General features: G+C 48.4%; 1 protein-coding gene across 4 annotated transcripts in view; it reads right to left on the reverse strand.

Annotated features, from left to right (window-relative positions):
• The window catches only part of LOC100883777 (uncharacterized), a 31,212-nt gene that overhangs the window by 3,795 nt on the left and 4,697 nt on the right, over positions 1–22,720 (reverse strand). For all 4 annotated transcript variants that reach the window (XM_076540699.1, XM_076540701.1, XM_076540700.1 and 1 more), the window contains 5 exons: positions 19,596–19,694; positions 19,298–19,470; positions 18,962–19,119; positions 18,490–18,901; positions 53–18,380 (listed from right to left, as the gene is read on the reverse strand). In XM_076540699.1, coding sequence (XP_076396814.1) covers positions 53–18,380; positions 18,490–18,901; positions 18,962–19,119; positions 19,298–19,470; positions 19,596–19,694 — 19,170 coding nt within the window. The remainder of the gene's footprint in view (positions 1–52; positions 18,381–18,489; positions 18,902–18,961; positions 19,120–19,297; positions 19,471–19,595; positions 19,695–22,720) is intronic.

Here is a 22,720-nt window from a genome sequence, read left to right on the forward strand (position 1 = left end):
TAACAAATGCCTCAAAGTAACAAACTCAAGTTACAAAGTAAACGAAACTTACCGAGATCTTTGTCCTCCCAAGTTCGTTTAGCTTCCAGTAATGCATCATACACCTCCCGACTCGGTTCCGTGCCGCTGAACACGTAATATCTGGCGCGAACTCTCTTGAAGAAGTCCAACGAAGCGTAGTACGAGTTCCCGTGATGGGGAACGTAAGTCAGATCGACGTACACCGGCTGGATCTTGTTCTTAGAGTCTTTGATCTTCTTCTCGTTCTTCGCAGGACTCTCCGAGCGCTTCTTATTCTTTAAATTCTCGGATAATACTTTTCTAGCCTGCTTCTTCTCTTTTTTCGGAGTTCCCGGCGCGGCCTTGTTCGAAATTTCGTTGGTCACCGGCGCGGGAGAAGGTAAAGCTAGAGGTTCACCCCAGCCGGCGAGGACATCGACTGGTTCCTCGGTTCGGGGCTGATCGAAATTGCTGCTGGTACTCGCCACGTTTCTTAGATTAAACTTGTGGGGTGGTTTAGGCGACGGGAGACCTAGGGGTTTGCCCCAACCCTCCAGCGGATCTTTCTTCGAATCCTTACGCGTGTCACTGGATGTCTCAGAGGTCTCTCCTCGGACACTGCCGTTCGCGTATCTTCGTGACTCCTTCGTTTCCTCCCGCTCCATCGCCTTCTCAAAATCGAGATCTGCCTCGTCAACGTACTTCTTGCCTTCGTGTTTCTCCTCGTACGCCCCAGCGTACTCCTTCTCGACAGTAAAGCGCTTGAACGCGTACTCATCGGGTTTGGGTGGAACAACCGGTAGCTGGCCATACACGCTGCTGCTCATTTCAGCCGCAGTGAACTCGATCGGCGACCCTTCCTCGATCACGTCGCTCTTCTTCAGAAGCGAGTCGTCGGTCGGTGTCGTCGTCGGTGTGGCGGTCGTGGGCACCTCTGCTGGTTGCTCGACAGACTCCTTGCTGGGGATGTACTCGTCCACCTTCACGTCAACCTTCTCCGACAGGATGATCGTCTCGCCCTTCTCGTTGGTGGTTTCGGTGACCTCTCGGGTCGTCGTCACGATCTCGCCGTCGTCGGACACCGTCTTCGTCGTGGTGATAATCGTTCGGATCACCTCGCCGGATCGGAAGCCTTCGGGGGTGCCCGTGACGGAACCGCGGTCGGACTTCTTCTCGGGAGTCGATCTTTCAGAAACGTGGGCTCGAATGTCTTTCTTTTCTTCGGATTTCTTTGTCTCCTCTTTCTCTTCTTTGACGGTCTTTGTAATTCGCTTGATCTCGTCGTCGACGGAGACGGTTCCTTTATCTCCGATTTCTACCTTGACCGTCTCGCCGTCAGGTAATTCTTCGGTAACCACGATCTTCTTCGTCTTCGTGGTGATCGTCTCGATCGTCTGCGGAATCTCCACTCTAGTCACCTTCGTTTCTACTAACTCCTTCTTCAGATCGGTCATCTCATCTTCTGGTACAATTATTTCCCGTTCGATGATCTTTTTAATCACCACAGGTTCCTCATGTTCGACGATCTCTCGTCTGACGACCCTGCGAATCGTCTCCGGTTCCTGATCCGAGACCTCTCGTGTCACGGTCTTCCTGATCACCACGCACTCGTCTTCATCCTTGCCCTCAACCAGTCGCTCACTCTCCTTTGTCTTATCGGAAACTGTTTCTGTCTCTCCAATCTTGCTCTCCTTTAACACAGTAACCGTAGGCTTCATTTCCACCGTTGTCTTCTCCTTGTCCGAGTCTGGAGACTCGACCACAGACTTCCTCGCGTCGATCGTCTTATCGTCGACCTTCTCAACGGTGGAGGCGGTGGGCTCCGACGTGGAGTCCGGTGTTCCGTCTCGGGTCAAGTCAGGAGTGGATTTACCTGAGAGTGTAGTAATATGTGTGGTGCGTATCTCGGTCATTCCTCCGGCGAACGCCTTGTGGAACTGGCTCTCGTAACTGACCGGATGATCGACCTTGTAATCGTGGGTCTTTGCTTCTTCGACGCGTTCGAAGCGCGACTCCGAAGACTTATCGCGCCGGAAACCTTCGTCGTCTCTTTCGTAACCGGCAGCAGAGTCTACCTCCTCGTCGTCGGTTTCTCGACAGATCTCCACGTCGATCACAGCCTCGCGCGACAGCTTCCTCTTCCACACGATCTCCTCGATTATCTCGAAAATAATGTATCGGGGTAGTCTTGTTCGGATCATTATCTCCTCCAGAATCTCCTCGGTGATCTTCTTACCCTTCTTGACGTACTCCTCTTCGAGAAGCTTCTCCATTTCGGTTCTCTTTTCCTCAGATATCGAAATCTCTTCGTCGATGTGCGGCTCGGAACGAGTGGGACTGTCCTGAGTGGATTTGTCGGAAGCGATCTGTTCCGAACCGGGACTGACGCTTCTCGAACTCGTCTTGTCGTCCGCCATTTTACTCATCTTCTCTTCGGAGATGAGCTCTAAGAATTTGTCTCTGGACAGGAAGTCCTTCTCTTGAGTCACGCTGATGATGATGCTGATCGCCAGGGATCTTTGTATCAGGAATATTTCACAGACCTCCTCGATCACGGAGATTTGTATTAATTTGTTTTTGCTGATGTACTCCTCGAACAGGTATCTTTCTATCTCGTTTGTCAGTTTCGTTATGTCTTCCTTGTCTTTTAATTTCTCTTCTATCTTTTCTTTTTCTGTGGCATCCGTGAGTTTCGGGTCTTTGGATTCTGCTATGCTTGGAGATCTGGATTTTTCTTTCGACTCTGCTTCTTTTGTTACTTTCGCGTCTTCCGTTTTAACTTCTGTCTTTTCCAATTTTTGTGCAACTTCCTTAGTGATGGTCTCTTTTACGACATCAGTCGTCTTGGATTCCAGAGGACTCGTCGGTTTCGAACGATCCTTGGATTCCGTTGAAACAGTGGTTGTTACGCTGACAGAACTAGTCACTTCAGTAACTTTATCCGCCTCTTTCACAGTAGGTGATTTTACTTTCTCGACTTCTTTTGACTCGGCCGACGGGCTGGCGGATCCAGATTTGTCAGATGTCTTCGCGTCCTTCGGGCCAGACTCAGAGGCAACACTAGGTGATTTCGAACGGTCTACGTCCTTAGATTTCTCTGGGATACTAGTCACACTGGGAGACCTGGATTTCTCGATCGCCTTCGCGTCAAGATCCTTCGAGTCGATCGCCTCTGGGGAGATGCTAGGTGTTCTCGACTTGTCTTTCGAGTCAACAGCTTCACTCGGTGATTTCGAGTGATCTGCTTCCTTTGATTCACTGGGAGTCACGCTCGGGGATCTGGACTTTTCGGTTTTGACATCAAGGTCCTTTACTTCGGAGGGTTCAACACTTGGCGATTTTGAATCTTTGGACTCGATCGCAGTGCTGATTACACTTGGAGATCTGGATTTTTCTTCAGGTTTAATTTCAAGGTCCTTCAAATCAGTTGGTGACTTCGAATCCTTAGACTCGACCGCAGGTATACTTGGAGATCTGGATTTGTCAGAGGCTTTCGCATCGTCTGCAGAAATACTAGGTGATCTGGACTTCTCTTTCGCTGCGAGGTCCTTCAAGTCGGTTGGCTCTGCGCTTGGAGATTTAGAATCCTTCTCGGTCGCAGGAGCGCTTGCTATACTCGGTGATCTGGATTTTTCAGACTTAATATCGAGGTCCTTCAGATCTGTCGGTTCGCCAGCAATACTCGGCGATTTAGACTTCTCTGATTTAACTTCCACATCCTTCAGATCTGTCGGTTCGCCAGCGATACTCGGCGATTTAGACTTCTCTGATTTAACTTCCACATCCTTCAGATCTGTCGGTTCGCCAGCGATACTCGGCGATTTCGAATCTTTGATCTCAGCTGCAGTAACGCTGGGAGATCTAGATTTGTCAATTACCTTTGTATCTGCAGCCTCTCCAGAAATGCTAGGTGATTTCGAAAGGTCGGCAGGTTCCTTAGATTCCCCAGGAACACTTGTCACGCTGGGTGATCTAGATTTCTCGTCAACTTTAACTTCGAGGTCCTTCAAATCTGTTGGCTCTCCAGCAACACTTGGTGGCTTCGAATCTTTAGGTTCAACTGTACTTGCTATGCTGGGTGATCTAGACTTCTCAACTGCTTTGATATCAAGCTCTTTTAGGTCAATAGGTTCTCCAGCAACACTTGGTGGTTTCGAATCTTTAGGTTCGGCTGTGCTTGCTATGCTGGGAGATCTGGACTTTTCAAGGTCTTTTAGGTCGGTTGGTTCACCAGCGATACTTGGTGATTTCGAATCTTTGGGTTCGGCTGCTATGCTGGGTGATCTGGACTTCTCGTCAGTCTTAACATCGAGATCCTTCAGATCAGTTGGTTCTCCCGCAACACTCGGTGTTTTGGAGTCTTTAGATTCAGCTGCTATGCTGGGCGATCTGGACTTCTCGTCTGCCTTAACATCGACATCCTTCAGATCAGTTGGTTCTCCCGCAACACTTGGTGATTTAGAGTCTTTAGTCTCAGCTCCTATGCTGGGTGATCTGGACTTCTCGTCTGGCTTAACATCGAGATCCTTCAGATCAGCTGGTTCACCAGCAACACTAGGTGACTTCGAATCCTTAGGTTCAGCTGCTATACTAGGTGATCTGGACTTCTCATCAGTCTTAACATCGAGGTCCTTCAGATCAGCTGGTTCACTAGTAACACTCGGCGCCTTCGAGTCTTTAGTCTCAGCTCCTATGCTGGGTGATCTGGACTTCTCGTCTGCCTTAACATCGAGATCCTTCAGATCAGTCGGTTCTCCAGCAACACTAGGTGACTTCGAATCCTTAGTCTCAGCTGCTATACTCGGTGATCTGGACTTCTCATCTGCCTTAACATCGAGATCCTTCAGATCAGTCGGTTCACCAGCAACACTCGGCGCCTTCGAATCTTTAGATTCAGCTGTTATGCTCGGTGATCTAGACTTGTCTTCCACTTTACTTTCAACTTCCTTCAAGTCAGGTACTTCGCCAGCAACACTCGGCGACTTGGACTTCTCCGCCTTCATATCCACAGGTTCCCCTGCAATACTCGGCGACTTAGAATGCTCCTCCTTCGAGTCCGCAACGCTCGTCAAACTAGGAGATCTAGATTTCTCGTCAGCTTTAACATCAAGCTTCAAGTCTTTCGGTTCAACACTCGGTGATTTTGAATCTTTAGGCTCGGGAGCGCTTGCTACGCTCGGTGATCTGGATTTTTCGTCAGGTTTGTCGAGATCCTTCAAGTCAGCAGGTTCGCTAGCAACGCTCGGTGACTTGGAATCTTTGGACTCAACTGCGGCACTCGGTATACTCGGGGACCTAGACTTGTCCGCTTTCGTGTCAACTTCTGGAATACTTGGTGATTTTGCAAGTTCAGGCTCCTTTGAATCTACAGTGCTTGTTATACTGGGAGATCGTGACTTCTCTGATTTTTCAACTTCCTTCAAATCGGCAGGTTCACTAGCAACGCTGGGTGATTTCGACTTCTCGTCTTTGACTTCTACGTCCTTCAAATCAGTCGGTTCACCAGCGATGCTTGGCGACTTGTCCTTAGGCTCTGCTGCGGTGCTTACTACGCTCGGAGATCTCGACTTGTCTTCTGCTTTCGCTTCATCTCCCGCGATACTCGGGGATTTAGAACGATCCGCTTCCTTCGCATCTCCAAGAGTACTCGTCACACTCGGCGATCTGGATTTCTCGTCCGGTTTAATTTCTAGGTCCTTCAAGTCAGTTGGTTCACCGGCAACGCTCGGTCTTTTCGAATCTTTAGGCTCAGTAATACTGGGAGATCTAGATTTCTCCACCGCCTTCAAGTCAACAGACTCTCCCGAAATGCTAGGTGATTTCGAATGCTCCACCGCTTCTTTCGTTTCTCCGGTGACACTAGGAGACCTTGATTTTTCTGACTTAGCTTCGACATCTTTCAAGTCGGTTGGTTCACTCGTTACGCTAGGGGACTTCGAGTCTTTAGATTCTACCGCAGGAGCGCTTGCTATGCTGGGTGACCGAGATTTTTCCTCCGGTTTAATTTCGGGTTCCTTCAGATCTTCGCCAGGGGGGCTCGGTGATTTAGAACCCTTTGGCTCTGGAGGAGCACTCGTTATACTGGGCGATCTGGATTTTTCAATTGTTTTGATATCGAGGTCTTTTAGGTCAGTTGGTTCTCCAGCGATACTTGGAGATTTGGATTCTTTAGCTTCTGCGGGTCCGCTGGGTATGCTAGGTGATCTGGACTTCTCTCCTTCTTTTACTTCAACGTCCTTCAAGTCAGTTGGTTCTCCAGCGATACTTGGAGATTTGGATTCTTTAGCTTCTGCGGGTCCGCTGGGTATGCTAGGTGATCTTGACTTCTCACCTTCTTTTACTTCAACGTCTTTCAAGTCTATTGGTTCGCCAGCGACACTTGGAGATTTAGATTTAGCATCTGCAGGTCCACTGGGTATACTAGGTGATCTGGACTTCTCTCCTTCTTTCACGTCTACATCCTTCAAGTCTATTGGTTCTCCAGCAACACTCGGAGATTTGGATTCCTTTACCTCTGCAGGTGCACTGGGTATACTAGGTGATCTAGACTTCTCGCCTTCCTTAACCTCCACATCCTTCAAATCAGTTGGTTCGCCAGCTATACTCGGCGATTTAGATTCTTTAGCTTCTGCAGGTCCGCTAGGTACACTAGGTGATCTCGACTTCTCACCTTCTTTAACTTCCACATCCTTCAAGTCAATAGCTTCACCAGCGACACTCGGCGACTTAGATTCTTTAGCATCCGCAGGTCCGCTAGGTATACTAGGCGATCTCGACTTCTCACCTTTAGCTTCAACATCCTTCAAGTCAACTGGTTCCCCAGCAATACTTGGAGATTTGGATTCCTTCGTTTCTGCAGGTCCGCTGGGTATGCTAGGTGATCTCGACTTCTCGCCTTCTTTAACTTCAACATCTTTCAAGTCAATGGATTCACCAGCTACACTAGGTGACTTTGAATCTTTGGATTCGACCGCAGGAGCACTAGCTATGCTAGGTGATCTCGATTTTTCTACTTTGCTTTCGACATCCTTCAAGTCGATCGGTTCGCCAGCAACACTTGGCGATTTAGAATCTTTGGATTCGACTGCAGGAGCTATGCTGGGCGACCTGGATTTTTCATCTGGTTTTTCGACTTCCTTCAAATCGACTGGCTCGCCAGCGACACTCGGTGATTTAGACTTCTCTTCTGCCTTAACTTCAACGTCTTTCAAATCAATCGGTTCTCCAGCCACACTTGGTGACTTTGAATCTTTAGGTTCAGCTGCAGTTGTGCTCGCTATGCTCGGTGACCTCGATTTTTCGTCCACTTTAGCCTCAACGTCCTTCAAGTCAGCTGGTTCGACGCTCGGGGACTTTGAATCTTTAGCCTCCGCAGGGGCTATGCTTGGAGATCTGCTCTTCTCCTCTGGTTTAACTTCAACGTCCTTCAAATCTGTTAGTTCGCCAGCGATACTCGGTGATTTTTCTTTAACCTCAGATACTGGTGCACTCGGTATACTTGGAGATCTCGATTTGTCTTTCATTTCGACATCCTTCAAGTCGGTCGGTTCACCAGCGATGCTGGGCGACTTTGAATCTTTAGGCTCTGAGGGTGCAATGCTCGGCGATCTGGACTTCTCATCCGGTTTAATTTCAAGTTCCTTCAAGTCAGCTGGTTCTACACTCGGTGACTTCGAGTCTTTAGGTTCTGGAGCACTTGCCACGCTCGGTGATCTGGACTTCTCCTCGGGTTTAGCTTCAACGTCCTTCAGATCGATCGGTTCGATGCTTGGCAACTTCGATTCTTTAGGTTCGGGAACTGTACTTGCTATACTGGGCGATCTGGATTTTTCAACTGTTTTAATATCAAGATCAGTAGGTTCACTCGGGGATTTCGAGTCCTTGGGTTCTGTTATGCTCGGCGATCTGGATTTCTCTTCCGGTTTAATCGAAAGGTCCTTCAGATCTGCTGGTTCCACGCTCGGCGACTTTTCTTTTGCCTCCGTCGTTACACTCGATATACTTGGCGATCTCGACTTTTCTTCGGCTTTAGCTTCAACTTCCTTCAAGTCAGCTACTTCGCTAGCAACACTTGGCGACTTCTCTTTAGCCTCAACCGCAGGTATACTAGCAACGCTTGGCGATCTTGACTTGTCCTTCAGATCTACAGGTTCTTCTGCAATACTCGGCGACTTTGCATGCTCCTCCTTCGAGTCCGGAACGCTCGTCACACTGGGAGATCTCGATTTTTCCACCTTCATTTCAACGTCCTTCAAATCAGTCGGTTCAGCCGGTGACTTTGAATCTTTAGGTTCGGCAGCACTTGCTACGCTCGGTGATCTGGACTTCTCCGGTTTAACTTCAACATCTTTCAGATCGATCGGTTCGACACTCGGCGATTTCGATTCTTTAGGTTCAGGAGCGCCCGTCACGCTCGGCGATCTGGATTTGTCGATCTTTGCCTCAGCAAGATCTGAAATAGGCGACTTCTCAACTTTCGGCTCACTGACAATACTTGGGGACCTGGATTTTTCTTCCGGTTTAACTTCGACGTCTTTCAAATCAGTCGGCTCGCCGGCGATGCTCGGCGACTTCGAATCTTTAGGCTCGATCGCGGGTGCGCTCACTACGCTCGGCGATCTGGATTTCTGCGCCGCGTCTACAGTCTTCAAATCGACCGCCTCTCCCGCGACACTCGGAGATTTCGAACCGCTCTCTTCCTTCGGTTCTGTGGGAACGCTCGGCGATCTGGATTTATCAGAAACGACGTCTTTCGGTTCACTGGGTGACCTGGACTTCTCTGGTTCCGTTGGTTTCTTTTGATCTTTCGCGTCGATTTTTTCGGCTTCAATACTCGGAGAACCTTCTTTAGACTCTTTAGGTTCGCTCACGATACTCGGCGATCGAGACTTGTCTTTCAGTTCTTCGACCGCCACCTCTCCAGCAATACTTGGGGATTTCGAACGATCCACTTCCTTCGTTTCGCTGGGAACACTGGTTATGCTGGGAGACCTTGATTTTTCCTCCACCTTGTCTTTCATTTTATCGGCGTCATCGGTCGGTGACTTTGAACCTTCCTTCGCCAGACTCGGAGATCTGGATTTGTCTTCTTCAGGAATGCTCGGCGACTTCGAGCCTTCTTTAGCTTCTTTAGTTTCGACTTTGATGTCTTTCTCTTCCGTCGGGCTAGCGGATTTCGAACGATCCTTCTGTTCAGGAACACTCGGAGGCTTCTCCACCTTGTCTGGAACTTGCGACTCGATCGATTCAGTCGGCGATTTCGAGCCCTCTTTGGCAGGTTCTGTTATAGCAGGCTGATCAGTTACCTTTTCACTGGTAGGCTCTTCTGGAACACTCGGCGATTTCGAACGATCCGGCTCTTTCTCTCCGGGCACGCTCGTAACGCTGGAAGACCTAGATTTCTCCTCCATCTTGTCCAGCTCTTTCGCATCGATCGCTTCTCCCGCGATGCTCGGCGACTTCGCGTCTTTCAATTCGACCACGCTAGGGGATCTGGACTTGTCCGATACTTTCTCCTCTTCCGAAATACTCGGCGGTGATACGCCCTTTTCTTTCGGTTCTTCGGGACTACCTGTGGGAGACCTGGATTTTTCTTTGACGTCCTTCATGTCGATCGGCTCGCCTGCGATGCTCGGCGGTTTTGACTCTTTAGGCTCGGGAACGCTCGCTACGCTGGGCGATCTCGATTTGTCTACTTTCTCATCGACTTTCATCTCTTCTTCGGTGACGCTCGGTGATTTCGATACAACCTCCTTCGCTTCCGCAGGGATGCTCGCCACACTCGGAGTTCGGGATCTGTCTATTTTTGCGTCTGCCTCCTTAGATTCTATTTCTGTGGGGGCACTTACGCTGGGAGATCTCGACTTCTGTACATCCAGTTCCTTTGCGTCGATCGTCTCGCCAGCGATGCTGGGCGATCGATCCTTCTCTTTGGTGTCAACTTCGGGAGATGGCTCCTCTTTTGTTATACTCGGAGATCTTGATTTTTCGACAGCCTTCGCGTCTGCCTCTTTTGTTATACTGGGAGATCTGGATTTTTCGGTAGCTTTCGCGTCTGCTAATTCTTCCGAGATACTTGGCGATTTCGATTTCTCTGCAGCTTCTTTCTCGCTAACAGGTACTTCCGGTACTTTCGCTTCTTTCTCGCTAGCAGGTACTTTCGCTTCTTTCTGATCGATCGGTTCTGCAGGTAATTTTGTGTCGGGGATTTTAGAGTCATCGATCTTCTTCTCGTCCATCTTCTCAATGCTCGGAGATTTCGACGGTTCTTTCGCCTCCAGGCTGGGAGATCTCGATTTTTCTTTAACTTCTTCTGCTTCTCCTGAAATGGTAGGCGATTTCGAGCCTTCCTTCTCTGCAGTCACACTCGCAACACTGACCCTTCTGGATTCCTCTTTAATTTCTTCCTTCACATCCTTCGCCTCCGTTTCCACGCTCGGAGACTTCGAACGTTCTTTCGAGTCAGGTACACTCGTCACGCTGGGAGATCTAGACTTCTCTTCGAGTTCCTTCGCGTCAGCAATCTCGCTGGCGATGCTCGGAGAACGATCCTTCTCTTTCTCCGCCACACTGGGCGATTTCTCCTTCTGCTCCTGATCGAGCTTTCGATCTTTTGGCTCCTCTGGAAGACTGGGTTCCTTCTCCTGAACGTCTTTCAAGTCGGCCTTCTCCGTAGGCGATAGCGATCCTTTCGACTCGGCAGGGCTAATAGAGGCACGTGTCGCTTCAGGAGACACCGATTTCTCGGTCACTTCCTTCAAGTCCGCCTCGCTGGCGATGCTCGGAGACTTCGAACGATCTGTGGATATCGATCGTCTCGAGTCCTCGTCGCGGACGCTCGTTATACTCGCTGGACTTGATTTCTCGCTCGCTTCCTCTTTGAATGGCTCTCCTTCAATGACAGTGGTTGGTTTGCTAACTTCAGGTTCTTTAGCTGTCAAGATCGGAGATTTTTGGTCGACCGATTTCTTCCTTTCTATTTCGGTTACTTCGGGTTTGTCCTCCGCTTTCTTTGCTACATCTGCAACTTCAGTCTTCTTTTCTTTATCGAGTTCCACGGTGACTGGTCGCTCAGCAACCGACTCACGTCGCTCTTCCTTGATCTCTTCCGCTTTCTCTTCTTTCGAGATTTTATCTTCTGCCGAAACGGGAGAAGGCGACTTCTTGGCTTCGTCGACAGCTACATCTGCGACAGATAATTTACGGTCTACAGGTACTTCCTTCTCTTCTTTTTCTTCTTTTGTTATTTCTTTTTCTTTGGGAGATTCAGGACTCTTCTCACGTGGTGTAACCTTCTCTTCTTTCTCTTCAATTTTCACTTTTTCTTCAGGTGTTTTTACTTTCTCTTCAGGAGTCTTTTCTTTCTCTTCAGGAGTCTTTGCTTTTTCTTCGGGAGTTTTCACTTTTTCTTCAGGAGTCTTTGCTTTCTCTTCAGGAGATTTTGCTTTCTCTTCAGGAGATTTTGCTTTCTCTTCAGGAGTCTTTGCTTTTTCTTCAGGAGTCTTTGCTTTTTCAGCTTCTTCTTTGGAAAGAGGCTTCGGTGCCTCGACCTTAGCTTCTTCCTTCGCCGAAACAATGGCGTCCGCCGGTTCCATGTCTTTGATCGCGTCCAAAATCTGTATACTTTCCCGCTTCTCCGTCGGCGACTTCTCAAAGATGGTCTCCGCAGGCGAAACGTCTTCCGACCGAATCGATTCTGGTGACTTAGCCGCCGTAATATCCAGCGTCTTCTTCTCAGGATGCGCTTCAATTTGTTTTTCGATCGCCTCGATTACTTTTTCTTCGTCGATCTTCGCTTCCTTCTCTTCCGGCGTCTTAGACAATTTCTCAACAGAAATGCTTTCCTTTCGCTTCTCAGTCACCGCTTTCTCCAAACTGTCTTCAAGATCCTGCGAGCCGGAGTCGAGTCGGTCAACCGGCGACTTCTCGAGGCTATCCTCCGGCGTTACCTTCCCTACATCTTTCACTTCCGGCGATTTCTCGGAGATGCTGTCCTTCTCCGGGCTGCTTGTTCCCGAACGCAGAGAATCCTTGTCCGTGACTAGAGAGTCCTTGTCAGGTGTCGATTTTATCGACGTGTCTCTCAGAGAATCGTCCGGTGTGACGGATTTTATCGCGACAGCGTCGGTCGAGCAGATTTCAGTCTCTGCTCCGCCATCTTCGCTGCTGGCGGTCACCAGCATTCTTCGAACGAATCCAGAGTCTTCTTCAACCTTCTTCTCCTCTTCCTTAACTTCTTGCACCGGCGACTTCTTCAAGTCAGCTTCGATTTGTTCGGTCTTGTCAGGGACAGGTTCCTCTTTTTCTTCTTTCGGTTTGTGGTCAACTGGCTCGACCACTTTGTCTTTTGCATCGAGTGGTGACACTTTCTCTTCTTTTTCTTTCTCTGGTTCTTTTTGTATTGCGGGGAGCTGTTCGAGTGACAATTTCTTAATCGCTTCAGACGGCTCCTCCTTCGCAGGAGACACCTCCTTCTCTTTTTCCGGTTCTGGTTTTTTGTCGACTTTTAACTCTTCTTTTGGAGGAGATACCTCTCGCTCCTTTTCTTCTTTCGGTTCTGGTTTCTTGTCGACTTTTACCTCTTCCTTCGGAGGAGATATCTCTCGTTCCTTTTCTTTTTCTGGTTCCTTCTCCACTTTCTCTTCCTTCACAGGAGACACCTTTTCTTTTTCCGGTTCTTCCTTCTCCGCTTTCTCTTCCTTCACAGGGGACACCTTTTCTTTTTCCGGCTCTTCCTTCTCCACTTTCGCCTCTTCCTTCGCAGGAGACACCTCTCGCTCCTTCTCAACTTCCTTCTCAACCTTCACCTCTTCCGTCTTAGCTCCCTTTTCCACTTCTTTCACATCTTTCTCTTCCGCCACAGGTTTCACTTCCACCTTACTAACAGTTTCCTCCACCTTCTCTTTAGCCTCGTCCAAGTACTTCTCAACTGTGTCCAAACTCTCGCCTGCTTCCGTCACTTCCTCTTTCGCGACCTCCTCGCGTTCGATCTTTTCAAATGGCACATCCTTCTTCTCCTTCTCTTTCGTCTCGTGCACAAACTTCTCGTCAGCCTCGACCACATCGCTGCCAGCCTCCTCCGCTTCTTCCGCCTCCTCTCTGGGTTCCAACTTGTCTGACACGATCACGTCGCCGACTTTGTATTCCTGTTCGACGGCTTCGAAGTCGTCTTCTTTTTCTTGGTCCGCCTTCTTCTCGGCTGTTGGTTCGAGTTTCATTGCTTCTGATGGTTTCTCGGGTGGGGATATCTTGTCTTTGGATACTCTTCTACTTTCGATGCGGACGAAACCGTCTTCCTCTACTTCCGCCTCCACTTCTATTTCCTCCTCTTCTTCCTTCTCGGGTGCCTGTTCCTTAGCAGGTTCTTTTACAGGTTCTTTCGCAGGTTCTTTCACAGGTTCTTTCGCAGGTTCCTTCGCAGGTTCTGCCTTGGCTTCCACTTCCGATGACACTGATTCGTCCATGGTAATATCAATAGATTTGCTCACGATTATTTCTCTGATTATTCGAATGACGATGACTCGTGGAATCACCGTCTTCTTGCAGATCTCCTCGATAATTTCAATAGTGATCACGCGTCGTCCTTTCGACACGTACTGCTCAATAATATACTCCTCCAAATCGGTTCTCAACTCCGGCGATATCGACGTCTCGTCGATCTTCAACGCATCGACATCATCGACAACATCCTTTGCAGCCAATCCTTTTCTAGTAATAATCTCCTTGATCGCGTAAATAACGCGTTCTCGCGAAACGCGCTTGATTCTCGTCACATACTCAATGATCTCAATAGTGATTCGTTTCTTTGTGATAATTAACTCCTCGATAATTTCTATCACCGTGCGACCCGCTCGGTCAACAATCACCTTGATCTCCGCCGGTAACTGAATCGACAATCGACGAGTCGTGTCGTCCTTCTCCGGAATTTTATCGGTGACGAACTTCGGTGAAGTGGGAGTGGAACCAGCGGAAACTGTCACGATTTCCGCCTTCCCTGGGGAGATCTTCTGATCGAAACTGATCACCGCGTGCTCTTCTTCTATGTCCAAGGGAATTTGCTCCTTCTTGCACACGAGTTCTATCCCGGCATCCATCACGTCTATCTTTGAAGGCTCTTCTGTGACTGCCTTGCTCGGAAGCTTCAAGTCCATCTTCAAGGTTTCTTCGCAGATCTTCTTCAGGTCTTCTTCGTCCTTCTTTTCGGGGGGAGATACAAGCTTCTCTGGTTTTGTCAATTTTACGCAGGGCTCTTCTTGCGGTTCCATGGGCTCCATGAGTTTGCCTTCGACGAGCTCTTTGACTTCTTCTTGGGGACGAGGGAATTCTTCGGTGATGCCCACTTTTGTTGGCATACCGATCGCCGCGAGTTTCTTGTCTATTTCTTTTTCTTCTTCTTTCACTATCTTTTCTTCTACCTTTTCTTTCTCTTCTACCTTTTCTTCTTTCTTCGCTTTCTCATCTTCCGCTTCCTTCTCCTTTTCCTTCTCCTTCGGTGCCTCGAACAGCTTCTCGTCCGCCAGGAAGTCGTCCTCCTTCAACACCTGCGCAACCTTCTTCACGATCTCCATAACGTCCTTAGGTCTCTCCTCGATGTCGATACCCGCCGTTCCCGCGAGGACCTCTCCAACATCCCTCACCGCCTCCTTCACGTCCTTCAACGGGACTTCGGCAACATCAGTGTCTATAATTTCATGTTCCGCTTCAAATGCCTCGTCCTTGGCGATATCGAATTTCACCTTCTCCGGCTCCTTGCTCTCCGCCGGCACGCTTTCAATCTGTGGTTTGATGGCCTCCAGTTTCTCCACGACGCCCTCCAACGTGTCCTTAACGGTGTCCTTCACGGCTGGTGTTGGAGTTTCTTCAACCGCGATCTTCTCCTCCAGCGACTCCAGCGAGTCTCTCAAGCTGTCTTTCACTGTCTTGAATTTCTTTGAGGCTTCCTCTAACAGAGCTTGTATCTCCTCGGTGTCTTCTTCGACCTCTTCCTTGGGGATCTGTTCTTCGACCTTCTTTTCTGGCTCTTCCTTGACCTCTTCCTTCAATTTGTCTTTGACTTCCTTGACTGGCGAGGGTTCTTTCGGTTCGGGTACTTTTTCAGTTTCCAAAATAGGTTTACTTTCCCTGCGCTCGACTTTCTCCGTGACTTTCGGGACCGTCGCCTCCTCGACGATCGAAGGTTTCCTACGATCCTTCGCCTCTTCTTCGCGTTCGACCTTCTCGGCAGGCTTGCCCACTTTCGGGAACATTTTGTCCACGTCGACCTCCTCCAGCAGGGTCTTCTCCTGCACCTTCGCCTCCTTCGGTGAACTGGACTTCGAAGAAGACTTGTCGTCGACGTCCTTGTCTTGCTCCTTCTTCGACTTCTTCGTCAATTTATCGATACCCTTTTCAAATTTATCAGCGACTTTGCCGAAGAAGCTGAACATTCCTTTCTGCTCTTTGATCGGTGGAGTGGGAGGCTCTTTGACTTCCTGCATCGGTGGAGACACCTTCTCCTCCTTCTCCTTCTCGAAGTCCTCCATTCGGTACAGTTTGGGGTCGACTTCTTCATGAACTGGCAAGTCAGCCACCTCGTCGGGTGTCTTCACGATGTCGCGCTGCATCATCTGCGCGGTCTGTCGTACATCGAAACGTTGAACTTCCGGTTTGACGGCGACTGGCGGAACGGCGCGAGTGACGGCAGGGCCGACGGAGACCGGCGCCGTCGCGCTGGCTAAGGCAGCGTCTGTTGGAACAGCGCTAACAGCGCTCACCGCTGCGGCGATTTCCTCTTTCTTCGCCGGTGCGTCTTTCTCCTTCACGTCTTCTATGACGTGTTTCTCGTCAATGTCTTCTTTTATCTCGTCCAGAGGTATACGTTCGTCCTCCGGCAGGGTTGGCGCCGTCGTCGTGGCGCCGGATTCGACTGTGGAGATACGCTCTTGCGACTCCTCCAGCTTCTCCGGCATCTGCTCCTTTTGATCGGCCTCTGGTTTCATGTCGGTGTCGCTGGTCTTCTTCTCGAAGGAGTCCAGCTTGTCGGGGCTCAGACTGGACGGCTCTTTGGTGATGTCCTCGCTGTCCCTCTTGACGGAGTCCTCGGTGTCCTCGCGCCTACGTTGCGCCTCGGTCGCCAAAGCGGCGATCGCTTCTTTCTCTTCCTCCAAGCGTTCTCTGCGGTCGGGGGAGAGATCGATGGGTTCCGCTGTCTCTTCTTCTTCTCTTTCTTCCTCGCGCTCCTCCTCTTCCTCTTCTTCCTCTTCCTCCTCCTCTTCCTCTTCTTCTTCTTCCTCTTCCTCCTCTGCCTCTTCCTCCTCTTCTTCTTCTTCCTCCTCCTCCTCATCCTTTCTTGCTCTTACCGCTAATTTCTTTTCCACACTCTCGTCTTTCTCCTTCTCTTCGACTTCCTCTTCGGCACCCTTCTCTTTCGCCGTTTCTGTGTCCTTCATCAACTTCGCCTTCTCCGACTCTGCTTCATCTAACACGTGCTTCTGTTCACCGTCTCCGCTCTGAGCGGAGTCCTCCGTGTACACCTCCTCCTTCTCGACGATCAGATACTCGTCCTCCTCCGTCAGTTCCTGACTGCCTTTCCTCAAGCTGTCCTTCTTGGGAGCGTCCTCGATCTCGGCGGTCACGTCCTCTTCAGTAATGTCCTCCTCCTTTTTATCAGTTACCTCCGCGGTAATCTCGTCGTCTCCTTCGAAGCGGTCCTCCTTCCTCGCGCCCTCTTCAATGCGCTCCGCTTTCTGGAGAACCGCCTCGATCTCCTCAACAACCTCTCGTTCCTCCTTCAGATCGGCGAGCACCTTGCTCTCGATCGAGTCCAACGAGACGTCCTCCGAGCGTTCCATCAGGCTCTTATCGATCAGCCTGGTTCCGACTTCGGGTTCGATTCCAGAAGGCGTGGACACTGTCGAGGAATCCGTGGTGCCTCTGTCGCCCTTCACCTTCCGCACAACGCCGTCTTTATCAGACTTGACGGAAGCAGTAGGTGTACTGCGAGTCGATTTCGCTGGACTTCCAGGAACGCGAGCTTTGCTCGGACTAACCGGTTTCCCTCGACGGCTGATAGCCTTTCGGTCCATCGGTTTCGGCTTCGCGATCGGCGCCGCTTTCGCCGCGGTGACAGCTCCGGCGCTTATCGCGGACTTTTCTATGTTCTTCTGTTCCACCACCTTCCTGTTGTTCGCGTCCTTGGTGCTCTTAGCCGGCGGTGCGGTTACCGATTTGTAAGCCGGCGCTGGTTTTGCTTTCGCGACGCCTCGCATCTCCGTCTTCGTCGCGACTCCGTTCACCACCTTCTTAGGCGTCGTCGGTGACGACTTCACGGTTGGACCTGCAACCTCCTTTTTCTCAGGTTTCGCTCTCTTCTCCGCAGGCTTAGCCTTGGGAGCCTCGATCTTCGCAGGCTTTGTGGGAACCTTAGCGTCCTTTCTTCGAGTGTCCACCCTCGATGGCTTCGAGGGTTTCGGTTCCTTCGGAGCTTCCGGTTTTGCGACCTCAGCCTTTTTCACTGCATCCTTGTCGCGTTTCTCGGATCGTTCCACCTCCGCCTTCTCTTGCTGCTTCTCTTTCTTCACGGCCTCTTGTCTCTCCTTCGCCTCCTTCAGCTCCTTCTCCATCTTCTTGCTCTCCTTCGTCTCCTTCCCCTCCACCTCGAGTTTTCTGCTCTCCGGCGCCGCCTTCTTCATCTTCGCTTCGGCTTTAGCCTGCGCGGCCGCCGCCGCCGCCGCCACCGCCGCCATCGCGGCTTGAGGTTTCGTCGGTATAATCGGTGTCGGAGTCGATTTCGCTTCTAGCTCCTTCTTCTCTTTCTTCGCCTCCGCCGCCACCTTCTTCGCTGTCTCCTTCTCCGTCAGCGCCAGCTTCTGTCTCGCCGGCTTGTCGCGCAGCGTCGCCAACGACGCCGACGGCGAGAGACTCTTCGCCGAGCAGACTGGGTGCTTTAGGAACTCCAAGTGTTTCAATCGTTCGAAGCCCTCGAAGATCTTGTGTTGCGGTGTGCTTCCGGGGAACAGGATTCTGGTGATGGTGTCTTCTGGGTTAGCGGGCTGCCAAACCAGCAGCGCGCATATGGAGACCAGGTTCTGGATCGGGAACGTTATGTTGTTCGAGTCTTTTCGGTGAGACTCGGCGAACAGCTTCGAGTCCGCCGCGTGCCACTTGGCTAAAAATTCTCTGACTTTGCGACTGTCCTTGCTGGGGCTTAACACGTACATGTCCAGCGTGCCGTGGCCCACTTTGTGGTACAGATTAATCGGCTCCGGGTCCCTGTAGCACGGGTGCGCCTTCAGGTTGATGTGACGGAGGTCCACGACGATCTGCTGGCCGATGTCGGTGAGATTCAAGATCAACGGATCGATATCTTTGTCCCCGTCCGGCGAATTGGATTGTCTTCTCTCCTGTTACGTCAATCAATTGATATACTTTAAACACAGACTTTATTACGTAACGGCGAATTAGTAACTCTAATCCTTCCGCGTGTTCGAATCGAAAATTTCAGATACTTACAACTAGATTGCAGAAGAAGTGACCAATCTGAGGATAAACGTGCATCTCCTTCTTCTTCCGAAGAACGCTAGACATGCCTCCCACGTTGCCGTTGTTTATTCTGGTGAGTAGCACCGCGTCGAGGCGGTCCAAGTGTCTGGTGAAGTCCCAGAAACAGGCCTTCCGCGCGAAACCGCCGTCCACCAGCATGTTGAAACCGTTTATGCCGAAGAGAGCGGCATCGCCCTGGCCGCCGGGGAAGACGTACAATGTTGGATGACTGAATCTGATGTTTCCTACGACGTCGGACGGCTCCATCAACTGGTCCAACGTCTGGGCGACGAGGTACTGTCCAATGTAACTCGTGAAACTCGTAATGGCGGGCACTCCCGCTGTTAGGACGTCGTCGGGGTTCACCCGAACTCTGCAGGATCTACAGAAATTACCACGGTTAACTCTTTCTACTTTTATTTTGGAAGTTCACGAAATATACCTGGTGCAAGCTTCTTTCGAGAGTCGATTCGTCGTCCATTCACCGACACCGGCGCAATGAACGTCCACCGTGACGCTGTTTTCGTAGGCACGAAGAACTCTCTGCACCTCGTGCTCGCTGAAGGCGTCCAGAAAGTCTGCCAGACTGAAGGTTCCATCCTGAAACGATACGTCACCGATCAGAAACGTGGACCAACGTTAGAGTAAAGGTTAGGAGGAAGGATGAAGAGAAAGGAATTAAGTTCATACTTAAAGACTACTCGTTGTTCCGACGCTAACGTTCTACCGTAGAGTAACGCGTCCTTCGGCAAAATTACTAAAAGGTATGGCGACGTACTTGCAATATCCAGGAACCATTTCCACCGAAGGTGTAGCCGGCGTGTATAATGTGTCGATGTTTCGTGAAACTCGCAAGTAGATTACGAATGCACTGTAACAACGTGTTCGTTTGCGGATGAATGAGAACCTCCGTAACAAGGTTCTCGGTGGCGTATTGGATCAGTCGTTCGCCTAAAATTTTGTTCGTCACGTTAGCGGAAACAGTTCGCGGCTAATCATCGCGCGTGCCACGATTCGAAAGATTTTTAATAGCGGATGATTAGCGATATTCTTACACGATTATTTAATACAAATACCGTTTCTGGCTTCTTCTCCTTCGGGAGCTTGCGCTACCAGCGCCGATAACTCTTTTTCTAAATCTACGTGACAACTATCCTTATCCCACGACAGGAAACCTGGAACACACGAAACATTTTACGGTCAGAGAATCGTCACGCGCGTGCGCGCACGATAATCGGCATTTTTACCGATGTAGACTGTTTCGATGATCGAAGTTTTATGGGATACGTCGGTTTATCTCTTGTCGATCATCTCGTATCTGATACTACAATATTGGGTCATATGCGTAACGCTAAGGCTTCGCACAACATACTGTTCAGGGCCGAAGAATAAGGTAAGGTGAAGGTTAAGAAAGCGATTCTTTCTGCCATCAATTTGTCAAAATAGTCTGAGGTTGAACGTTGCGTTAATCCGATAAGCTAATTGGCTTTCTTGAAAAATGAAACGTATACGTTTTACTGCATCGAGGATTTAAAGTCGTAAAAACTGAAATGTCCAAAAATGGTCCTAATTGAAATACCACGAGCGAGACAGCGGAGTTGCGTGACGTCACGAATACCGCACCCCGTCACGTGGTTCCGTGCTAGTCAGCCAGCCAGCCAGCCGGCAATCGATCGACTCGACGCGACGTAACTACAGTATATCCTGCACCCACTCTCGACACCTTTTACCTATCGAACGAAAATTCATCTTCTTTCTCGTTTAATAACGTTTAGCCGATAAAAAAGAAGACTCCATAATGGAGATTCAAATGAAGGCTAAAATCGATAGAACTGCAGAATCTGTGCAGACATTTGCTTGAAACTCTTGCACGAGAAGAGAGCATATTCGTAAATCTTCTAAGAGTAATTTAGAGGATTTGTCGGGACGATTTCTTTAACTGGTATAAGAGCCGCAATCGTGGCCCTCGACTGAAATCGTCGAGTTGAACCTCGCCAGCAAATTCTCTATGTCAAATTGATCGGAAGCCCTAATGATGATACGGAGAGAAGCCGTGCGTCGCGGTCGGGGGTCGTACCTTTTTAATGCGCGACGCAACCCCTGCGCACCTTCTTTACCAAAGATACTTTACTGAACCCTTATTTCGTTACGCGTATCCGTTTAATCACCCTCTACGTTTCGCTTCGCGTCGACTATTCTTACGTATTTCTGAAAAAAGTGACACCCCATTACAAATCTTTGAAAAAAAATTCAAACCTGATGAAATGAGACCCAATTATGTATTTCGTTAGGTAATAATTTGAGAAAGTTATTATACAAACAATACGAGAAATGCATATTAATGTTGCATGTAACAATGGTGCACTTTTGCAACTTCATGTCAGTACATATTTTGAAGCAATTGTAATTATAATTCAGGAAAATGTTTATTATAGTAAAAATGCAACAATGTTGCACTTTTGCAACTTCATATGTTACTACATGTTTTAAAATGGCTGCAATTACAGTTCAGAAAAATGCATGTTTAATTAAAAGTTCAACAATGTTGCACTTTTGCAACTTCATATGTTACTACATATTTTTAAATGGTTGCAATTACAATTCAGAAAAATGCATGTTTAATTAAAAATACAATAATGTTGCACATCTGCAACTTCATATGTTACTACATGTTTTGAAATAGTTGCTATTACAATTCAGAAAAATGCATGTTTAATTAAAAATGCAACAATGTTGCATTTCTGTAACTTCATATGTCACTACATATTCGGAAACAATTAAAATTAAAATTCAGAGAAAAACATATTATACTGAAAATATAACAACGTTGCACATATGTAACTTCATATGTTACTACATGTTTTAAAATAGTTGCAATTACAATTTAGGGAAATGCATATTAATAATATTGCATACAACAATGTTGCACTTTTGTAGCTTCACGCCACAGCATATTTTAAAATAGTTGCAATTATAATTCAGAGAAAAACATATTATAATGAAAATATAACAATGTTGCACTTTTGAAACTTCATATGTGGCTACATATATTGAAACTGTTGCAATTACAATTCAGAGAAATGCATATTAATAATGTTGCATATAACAATGTTGCACTTTTGCAACTTCATATGTGACTACATATATTGAAACAGTTGCAATTAAAATTCATAGAAAAACATATTATACTGAAAATATAACAATGTTGCACACATTCAACCTCATACGTCATACCATAAAACAGTTGCAAAAGAAATATCGCAGTACTGCAATATAATTTAAGGGTAGATTTCTCACACCGTTCAAAAAGTCCTTTCACGTAAAAATTGAAGCCGGTAAATGGTGAAGCAAAGCCGTACTTAAAAACGGTATACTAGTAGAAGATACAGAGTTAAATATAGACAAAATCGTGGGTTTCTTCGTCGGAGCATTTACCCCTCTCGTAGCATCTTTTAGAAGCCGCATCGCGTTTCTCGATTTGCATCGACTTCCTTTCTCTTTTTTAATCCTTTTTTGCTTTCTTTCTAACTTCGAATACCCAGAACGTTAGGGACCCAACTATGTTTAGACCGTTTCTCGTTATCCTGCAACGCGACGTTCTCGAACCTCGAACACCGAATTTATAGAGTTTATCCGAAGGACATCTCTTAAGGTCGCAAAATGGCGTTCTGCGTGAAATATTCTAATGAATATGTCGTGGCACGCGACGTTATAAAATGTGAGACGCTTTTGTTGCCAAACAGGGTCAAAAAGTTTTCAACGAGTTTTCTTCGAACACTGCTGACAACGCTGTTCTCGATTGATCTCGCGAGAAAAGGAAACGTCGAACGAGGTCGATGACGAGCAGCGCTGTTTTAACCTCTCTTATAATCGCTAACTCGCTTTTCTTCTCTAAATCGAATATGTTTAAAACAGATTTTCGCTTGATAAAATTCAGATACTCGGTAAAATCGACCCGATTTAATAAATTAGAAAGGAATGCACGTTTAAGGAACATGAACGATATTCGAACACGCTCGTCGCGATGTAGATCGACTTATACGCGGCTATTTATACTTTTAAGAGACAAGGGCGAAGACCCGATCCAAGGATTCGTCAAACGTGATTCAAATTGATTCACGAAACATTATTAACGCATTCGATCGATCGGACTATAGACGTTCTCTAATCTTCCAACTCGAAATAGAATTTGTTAATTTTC

Source organism: Megachile rotundata, chromosome 15 (genome assembly GCF_050947335.1).
Source record: "Megachile rotundata isolate GNS110a chromosome 15, iyMegRotu1, whole genome shotgun sequence".
Taxonomy (NCBI): Eukaryota; Metazoa; Arthropoda; class Insecta; order Hymenoptera; family Megachilidae; genus Megachile; species Megachile rotundata.